At 36.8% G+C, this 9,958-nt stretch overlaps 1 protein-coding gene across 1 annotated transcript in view; it reads right to left on the bottom strand.

Annotated features, from left to right (window-relative positions):
• Window positions 1-258: 258 nt before the first annotated feature.
• Window positions 259-9,958, bottom strand: part of RYK (receptor like tyrosine kinase) — a gene marked incomplete at its 5' end in the record, with an annotated part of 108,471 nt that continues 98,771 nt past the window's right edge. The window contains 2 exons of the mRNA XM_040481116.1: window positions 259-2,350; window positions 3,273-3,409. Of these exons, the coding sequence (XP_040337050.1) occupies window positions 2,239-2,350; window positions 3,273-3,409 (249 nt within the window). The remainder of the gene's footprint in view (window positions 2,351-3,272; window positions 3,410-9,958) is intronic.

Consider the following 9,958-nt stretch of genomic DNA (forward strand, 5'->3'; position numbering starts at 1 on the left):
CCTCCTTACTTCTACAAATAAAATTTTCTTACAATGGGGGTGTTATAAGAAAGGACAGACTGTAATAGAGCGCTAGGTCTTTGGAGCCAACTTATAAAACCGTATCAGTGCTTTGTTAATTTGCTTCTTCCCTATAAAAAGTACCTTTTCTGCAAAATCTCTTCAGTAATATTCACACCCTACAACAAAACAATTAGAATAAGACCACCCATGGAAATCTTATAACTGCTCTTTTCATTGAAGTCAATGAAGTCTAGCTCAGCAAGAAAAATCTATTTAAACTCTTAAACCACCTACTAAAACAAAAACACATATATAACATAAAACAGCTTACAAACACAAAAAGATAAGGTTAAAGGCATCACACATCCCAGCAAACTGAGAGCACCTCCAAGAGCAACTGCTAACTTGGGATAGTAAGTCACATGTCAGCACTTTTTCTTTTAAACTGATCTTGTACATAATAGAACTGTGATTTCTAAACAATATATTTTTTCTAAACAATAACCTGAACACAAAATAGAATGAAGTGAATGTTGGAAGGGATGCTAGAGTTGAACGATTCTATGTATATAATGCATATAAAGAACTAAATAAATATTTGTTGATTGAATGCCAAGATTACAGGTTGTGAACAAAATCATTTGTAACTTACAAACAGTTCAAAGAGCTTTTAAAAAACTGGGCATTCAGGGGCTAAGTATTTCATAAAAACAAAGAACCACTGTTATTAAATAAATGGTACTCAGAAAAATCATACTCTTGGTCTGCTTTTGGAAGAGCATGTGCTGGGTGAGCTACTTTTCCAGATGTGCTGACTCATAAAACTTCTTTAAGAATGGCACAAGCCTCCTCCAACTGCTACACATTCTCCCTAATAACCTGTAAGGATGGGAATAGAGGCAGGCACCTGCAGGCCTAGCTATTTAGGCAGCCCATTCAACTCTGCCTTAGGCCAACTACAACCAAGCATAAATACATACATACCCCTCATTTAATGGCTCTGGATAAAAGTTTCAATGTTGTAATACTTCCTTGTAATAATAACCCCAACATCTTATTAGACTTTGGAGGTTGAGTAGAGTCAGCTGTAACTGTGTTAGGGCTTCAGAGCCTGATTACATGGATGTCTAGCTGGTTGCTACATGTTCAAAGACTTATCAAACAACCAATTGTTCATTATGAACAATATGTTCAATACTGTTGTAATATAAAACAAATCCTTTAATTTTTCAAGTGTTTTAAGAAATAACTTTATACTTAAGCCAGTCTTGAAGATTAGCACAAAATTTACCAGTTTACTTTCTTTTTTCTTCACTACCCAGAACAACTCAAGCACCCACTCTGTGCATAGCACTACCCTAGGTGCAATAAAAGGGATTCTTAATCTTAGAAACATGATTTCACTTTCTGGAACTGTATTATCTCCTTTCTCAGAGAGTAAAATAAATAAAATCGCCATCATTTACTACTGACCTGCCCCAAATCTACTTCCAGCTCACAGAAACACTAATTCCTGCCAAACTGAAGATGTTTCAATGAACTCAGCTTCTACTTTCCCCAAAATAAGAAAGCAGAAATAATTTCCATTAAAAAATTAAAAAAAGAACAGTTTCCCACAAAAGGACTTCTATTTCTAAATTTTTTTTCATTTTTTTCCCTGTAGCTTTCCCACAGTTTTCTTCCTCTAATATTGCCTTTTCCTGTAAAAGGCAAACCAGACATCTTTTTATGCTGTTTTTCTTTTCCTAAGGAAAAAGTAATGTATCTTGAAGACAAACCATTCCCAAGACTAGTGATAAATATTAAAAAACAAAAAAAAACAAAAAAACTTTAAAGGTGAATCACCTATATTACCTTGACGAAGTAAAAAAATAAAAAGCAGTTGGCACTAAGATAGCTATTTCAAATATCTGTGTTTAAACAATTTTTAAAACTGTTTATTTATTTTGTAAGAATGTACCCCTAGTCCAAAGTAACTATGTTTTAAAAAATTTGGGGCCAAAAAATTTACAAAAGGCTTTTCAGTTCAACCTAATAAAAATGATATCTAGAAAATATTCCACATTATTACGTCTGTCTTTAAAAGTTCAGATTCTAAAGCATTCCTAAGGCACGGTGTTCCGGAAGACATGTGCTTCTGCTGGTGTTGTATGATGTACGAAGCATCTATGACTGGTTCCAAGTGAGCCCCGACAGGCACAGTGCTCCTGATGCTGTGGGACTGTGAGAAGCGAGTCAGACATAAGCCCCCAGGGCTGCATGGAACTCCGTGAGACACTGTACCAGCTGCTGGAACTTGGGCCTCTCCTCTGGGTCTAAGGCCCAGCAACAGGCCATCACAGCAAACCTGCAGAGTGACACAAATGGAAAATTGGGTTAATGATAATACAGTACTCCTAATCTTCTGGTCAATTTGATGCCAGTTATGTTTTTTGTCTAAAGGTGGGCATGGAAAAAATGATATTAAAAACCAATGAATATTACTATATGTTGGCAGTTCTAAAATGAAAAGAAACTAAAACAAGTTACCTGGATTTTATGTGTGGATTTCCATTCTTCATGATGTCATATCAAAATACATCAGCAAATACAGAGATTTCATATAAATACCTAAAACCCATGTTTTCTGAGAGAAAGAACTTGAAGGAAGTAGAAAGTTTATCTAAGCTCTAAGCACCCTACATCTACAGTGAAATCAGTGCAAAAGCTGCCACCTCACCTTGGTGTATAAAACTTTGGGGGATTCAGGAACTGAGACCAGAGTCACGTGTGCACCCAATCACCCCTGAATAGCCTCCTGCCCCCCTCAATCCCATAATTTATATGGGAAGTTACATGATGAAAGCAGGAAACAGGAACTATCTCAGTCACTAGCCTGGAGCAGTTTCCTTACATATCAGTTGACGCCAATTGACAAGGTAAGATGACAGTGAGAAAGGCTTTTTATAACTAAGGCTGTATAAATAAAAGTCAGATACTCACTCTACATAGAGTAACTGACACAGTATTCAGTACTGTCTTACTATGTACATTATTAGTCTCTCAGATTAGACTTACAAATAGAAGAACAATAAAATGTTCTAATGACAAATGTATTAAAGAGTGAATGAGTCTGGTTTACTTTGCGATTCTCTATGAGTCTAATTCAAATCCAAAGAGTCATTCTTCTCTAAAGGAAAGTCTCTGTATGAATACGGACACTGGCTCTTCTTTTATCCCAGTATCATAAATGGAGTGAAACCCATGTCTTCAAATTCAGAAACACTTACAGCTCATCAGGACAGTTGATTGGCTGGGCTATTCGGTAGCCATCTTTCAAGTACGCAGCCATCTCAAAGGGATCAATGTCCACATACGGTGTCTGTCCCAGAGTCATGAGCTCCCACAGCGTCACTCCAAAGGCCCACTAAGGAGAGGAGGAGAAACACGATGAGGCAACATTTACAACATGGGCAGACTGCTGCTGCCCATTACCAGGGATGAACCGAAAATAGCACCCAATCTTAAAGGAAGCAAAACATCTACCAAAAGAAGTCTATGATAGCTACTTAGTTTCTCTCAGACAGAAAAGAGCATTTTGGGGCGCCTGGGTGGCTCAGTTGGTTGAGCGTCCAACTTCAGCTCAGGTCATGATCTCACAGTTAGTGAATTTGAGCTCCGTGTCGGGTTCTGTGCTGACAGCTCGGAGCCTGCTTCGGATTCTGTGTCTCCCTCTCTCTCTGCCCCTAGCTTGCTTACACTCTCTTTTTCTCTTTCAAAAATAAACATTAAAAAAGAAAGAAAGAAAAGAGCATTTTAATGAATGCACCCTTTAATGTGAATATCATTATTATATATTCTAAGGTAATTAGATCCCTTGGAATGAACTGTTTTTACTGTTGATTATAAAACTCACCACCCTAGGGGCATCTGGGTGGCTCAGTCAGTTAAGCATCTGACTTCAGCTCAGGTCATGATCTTGCAGTTTGTGAGTTCAAGCCCCGCATCAGGCTCTGTGCTGACCACTCAGAACCTGGAGCCTGCTCTGGATTCTGTATCTTCCTCTCTCTCTACCCCTCCCCTGTTCACACTTTCTCTCTCTCAAAATAAATAAACATAAAAAAAAAAAAAAGACCCACCACCCACCACCATTAATTATATCTAAGATTTTCCTAAAATGAAAAATCTGTTACATTATATAACTATAGCTAGTGTCCATAATTGAAAAGTGGAAAATGAATAAAACTTAAGCCTAACTGCAGGAAGGGCATTCTGAATACGCGAAATATGTAAACTATTTAAATATAAGATGTCATGGATTTTTACTATATTCAAATAATTTAATAAATGAAAGTATCTTGAAAAAACATCTTTGGACCTCACTTGAGTAAAAGATCAGATTTATTTAAAATCAACATGTGAACTGTCAGTAAGAATAGAAATCATAAGCAGTGGCAACAGTGTTTATTCATGGTCCAAGCAGGACTCCCCATTTTGGCCCTGGCTCACAGGGATTGCTATCCTGGCTCACAGGGATTGTGCACCAGGCAGGCAACACGTCTACATAGAGTTACTGCCATGTGATCAGAAAGGGCTCAGAGCAGGGACTCCCGCTGATCCACTGCCACTTGTGAACCCTGAGGTCAGAACAGCTGAAGCTGGATGAAGAGGAAGGTATCTGTGTACCATGGTATCGTGTTTATGAGTCCCTTCTGTTCTAGACATTTTGAATCCTTTACCTTATCTAATTCTCACAAAAAACCTATGAGAAGCACTGGTAGCCCAATTTTACAGGTAAGAAAAACTGAGGCCAGAGAAATAACTGGCCCCAAAAACCAAATTTTTTTGAGTGAAGGAGAAAAAAATTAAGAAAAAGAAAAACACACGAGTCAAAAATGAGTCTGTGTACAAAATCTGAGCACAGTGCATTAAATTTTAAGTAATTATTTTTCAATAACAAAATCGAGAAATACTCCCTAAAGTATACAGATTAAAAAAAAAACCTTATATTAGTGAACAACAGCTTTATTTCTTATTATAATCTATGCAAAAAAAAAAAACAGTGGAAAGATATCTTTTAGGATATTTAAAAAACTATCAATGGAGAATTCTATACCAAGCCAAAATATACTTCAAAAATGAAGGCAAAAATACAGAATTTTTTAGACAAACAGAAGCTGATATGAAAATTAGGATCTACACAAAAAAATGAATACTAAAAACATGAGTAACAACTAGATTTTTTTTTTATTTTAAAGTTTCTTCAATAGATTGTTTAAAGCAAAAACAGTAACAGTGTATTGTGGGGCTTATAATGTACATAGTAGTAAAATGTATGTCCACAGTAGCATAAAGGATGGAAGGAGATACTAAGTGGAAATATTATAAATGCTTCTATTAAACATGAGTGGTAGAATATTATTTGAAAGTCAAAGGTGTACACTGTAAACTCCAGGAGAGGGTTCTCAACCTCAGTACTATGTATATTGTGGGCTGCATAATTCTTTGCTGTGAGAGACTATCCTGTATCTTGTGGGATCCTTAGCAATATCCTTGGCCTCACCCACTAGATGCCCCAAGTGTGGTAACTGAAATTACCTCCAGATCTTACTCAATATCCCCTGGTGGGGAGGGTAAAAATGCCCCCAGCTGGAGGTGAAAACCACTAAGCTAGACTAATCAAAGAAAAGAAAGGACACACACTACTGATACCAGGAATGAAAGAGCATCATTACATCAAAAAATATGAACTCAACTTTATGACAATAAATTCAATTAACTTAGATGAAATGAGCAAATTCCTCAAAAGATGTCAATTATCAAAGTAGACCTAAGAATAAACAGAAAATGTATGTAGCTTATATCTATTACAGAAATTGAATGCATAGTTAAAAATGTTTCCACAAAGAAAACTGCATCCAGTTTCACTCGGTGAATTCTACCAAATTTGAAAGAGAAAAAGACAAACCTTTATTAGTTTCCTAGGCCTGCCATAATGAAGTACCACAAACTGGGTGGCTTACACAACAGTATGTATTATCTCACAGTTCTAGAGTCTAGAAGCTTATTCTTAGCTTCTGGTGGCAGTCAGAAATCCTTGGTGTTCCTAGGCTTATAGCCGTGGCAACTCACTCTGCCTGTTTTCACTGACATTCTCCCTTCCCATGTCTGTGTCTCTTCTTATAAGGACACTAGTCATACTGGATTAAAGTACACCCTAATTGAGTATGACCTCATCTTAACACTATGTCTGCAATGACCCTATTTCCAATTAATGTCACATTCTAAGGTACTGTGGTTTAGGACCTCAACCTAGTTTTTAGGGGGGCACAATTCAACCTATAACACAATCCCATAAAAATTCTTCTCAGAAAATGGAGGAAGGGAATATTTCCCAACTCATTTTGAGGCTAGCATACCCTTAAATACCAAAACCAAAGAGTTAATAAGCCTTTGGAACTCAGTATCCTTTTCATTAACAGATCATTAGGGTGGAGCAATGCCCATCCCTGAGGTCTAGGTTTTTGAAGGGGGATGGAGTGCAGGGGAGAGTGGAGAGAAAGGGACAACAGGTGGATAGAATGCAGGGGAGAGTGGAGAGAAAGGGAGGACAGGTGGAGAGGGATGTATAATTTTAAAATCTCCATAGAGACAGCCCACTGGAATTTTCCTTAAAACTGCTGGTTTAAAAATGGAAAAATGATTTCAAATTAATAAAATTTAAAGGAAGGTGCCTGCATACATCTAGGTATTTATCTATCTTAAAGGCTCACTCTAGGTGAACTTTTAATAATGATAATAATTAGTAGTACATAATTTTAAAAATCATGTCCAACTTCCATATGGAAGGCAGTTCACCACCCTGATGCAATAGAGCCCAAAGAAGTAAGACTGGTTGGGTGTTCTCACCCTTTCTTCATGAGATGAGATGGGCCTGTTCTTACTCACTGGATTGTGGCAGCAGCTGTGGAAAAGGAATAATCCAAACTAGATTTTGGAGGAATAAACAATGGGAATTAGTAACAAGTGGATACTGCCATTTTGTACACAAGGAATGACCCCACCCACTGACAATGGAGGTACATTCTATCAATTTCTGACTGTAAGGGACTTTCACAGTAATGCTGCTGGTATCTGAGATCTGGACATACACGGGTATGAAAATAGTATAATGTGCATAAGCTGACTTTAAAAAAATTACTTCTTTCGCATTGTTCTGTTCACATTATTTTCACTAAGCTTCCACCTAAGGTTCTCATATTACATATTGCAACACTAATAAAAAAGAACCAAAAAAAAAAAAAAAAAAAGAACAATAAAGCCAAAGGGTACACTGCAGTTTCATTTCCTTAAAAGCCAACAAAAGTGATTAATTACATGTTGGCTCACCAACCTTTAAAAAAAAAAAAATCAAGACCAAACAGCACAAGGATGATTTGTGGAAAAATTGCTCTCTAAAGTCTTCCGATAACTAAGCCATTTAAAATTTAGACAGACTTATTCTATAATTTCCTTTTGTTTGACGTCGTTGGAAAGGGGGCAATAAGAAGGTCAAGCTGTTTTTTCCAGAGTTTTATGAAAGGCTGTTGCTATATCCGTTTAAAGAACATTTAGAGAATAACAAGTGTTCTTTTATTCGTCATATTCTCTTCCCCCAACTTGTGTTATTTTATAGCTTAATATATAGGACATGAAACTTTTTTTTCACTAACAACATATACTGATGTGAGCTAAGGTATACAAATAAGATTCTTTTTTTTTTTTTTTTTTTTTTTTGCTTTTTAAATGTAATATTAACTAATGCTGGGTCTATTCAGAGATTTCCCTTCTGTTACTTCAGGAATTTATAAGGCAAGGCTGACCTCAGTATACTATATACTGCTGAGAAAAGAATTTTGTCCATTTTTAAAGGGTCTCAATAAAAGCAGGACAATCACGTATTTTATGGCTGGCCTTTCTGTTAGTACTAGAAACCTAACAACCCCTTCTCACGTATGAAAATGGATTCAGATGACCAAAGTGCAATTAATTTAATCTGGGTCAAGTGTTTTCCAAGCTTGACTAATGAGAAGAATCATCTAGGGTGTCTGTGACAAGTACACATTCAAATCCCAGTCCTATCCTAATCATTTTGAAGCCCGGAACTCACTCTTTCTCTCCATCCAGTCATTTATTCATTTTAGAGAGAGAAAGAGAGAGAGAACAAGAACAGGGGAGAAGGGCAGAGGGGCAGAAAGAGAGAATCTTAAGCAAGATCCATGCTCAGTGCAGAGCCCCACATGGGGCTCAATCCCACAGTCATGACTTAAGCCAAAACCAAGAGTCAGACACTCAATGACCGAGCCACCCAGGCACCCTGGAACTCAGTATTATAAACAAGAGTCCTTGTTCAGTCTTAAGATCCAGCAAATTTAGGAATTAATTTTAAATGTGTTAGCAAATGGTGGTCAGGTAACAAAGATAGTTTTTATTTTTATTGTAGTTTGGCTGACACTGAATAAACTGCACACGAAGTGCTCGATTTGGTAAGCTGATACATGTATATATTCCTGCAACCATTGCCACAATCAAGATAATGAACATATCCATCACCTCCAAAAGATTCTTTCTATTCTAATCCTTTCCCCCTGGCCCTCCCTACCACTACCCCTACCGTCCCCAAGTAATCATTAATCTGCTTTCTGTCACTGGTTTGCATTTTCTAGAATTTTCTATAAATGGAATCATTCAAAGAGTACACTTTTTTGCCTAGCTTCTTTCACTTAGAGTAATGATTCTGGCACTCATCTAGGACACAGCATGTACTGACAGTTCATCCCTTTCATTGTTGAACAGTAGTCCATTATATGAATACAGCAGCTTGTTCATCCATTTACCTGTTGATGGACATTTGGATTATTTTCTGGTTTAGTTACTGAAAGCTGTTATAAACATCTGTGTACAAGTACTGGCAAGGATACATGCTTTCATCTATCTAGGGGCAAAATGACTGCATATGGTAGATACGTTTAACTTTTTAAGAAACTGCAAACTGTTCTCCAAAGCAAACGTACCATTATGTATTAGATTCCCACCAGTAGCGTAGCATAAGAACACTACAGTTCTTCCATGTTCTTGTGAACACTTGTCTTTTCAATTTTAGTCATACAAATGGGTGTGTAATGCTATCTCGCTGTGGTTTTAACTTGCATTCTCCTAATAACCAATTAACTTGATATTTTCATGTGCTTATTTGCCATATATCTTCATTGGTAAAGTGTCTCTTCAATTATTTTGCCTGTTTTTGTTACTGAGGGTTTTTTTTTTTTTATGTTTATTTTTGAGAGAGAGACAGACAGAACATGAGCAGGGGAGGGGCAGAGAGAGAGGGAGACACAGAATCCTAAGCAGGTTCCAGGCTCTGAGCTGTCAGCACATGGCCTGACATGGGGCTCGAACTCACGAACCACGAAATCATGACTTGAGCTGAAGTCAGATGCCTGACTGAGCCACCCAGGTGCCCGTTACTGAGTTTTAAGAGTTCTTTATATATTCTGCATGTATTTCCTGTATCAGACATAAGATTTGCAAATATTTTCTGAGTGTGACTTGCCTTTTCATTCTCCTAATACTTAGTGCCAGCATTACCTGGTCTTGATTACTGTAATTTGAAATCAGACTTCTAACTTTTTTTTTTCCAAAGCTCTTTTGGCTACTCTAGGTCCTCACATTTCCATATCAATTTTAGAATCAATCTGTCAATTTCTACCAAAAAAATTAAAAGCCTGCAAAATTTTTGTTTGGGACTATGTTGAATCTATAGGTAACTTGGAGAAAACATCTTAATATTGAGTCTTCTGATCAATAAACAAGGTATAACTCTCTGTTTATATAGGTCTTTAATTTCTATTAACAACGTTTTATAGTTTTCATTGTGTAGATATTTCATATTTTAGTTACATGTATTCCTAAGAATTTCATGTTTTTTAATGTTTAT

The sequence above is a fragment of the Herpailurus yagouaroundi genome, unplaced genomic scaffold (genome assembly GCF_014898765.1).
Source record: "Herpailurus yagouaroundi ecotype Mexico unplaced genomic scaffold, PumYag 159, whole genome shotgun sequence".
In the NCBI taxonomy this organism is placed as follows: Eukaryota; Metazoa; Chordata; class Mammalia; order Carnivora; family Felidae; genus Herpailurus; species Herpailurus yagouaroundi.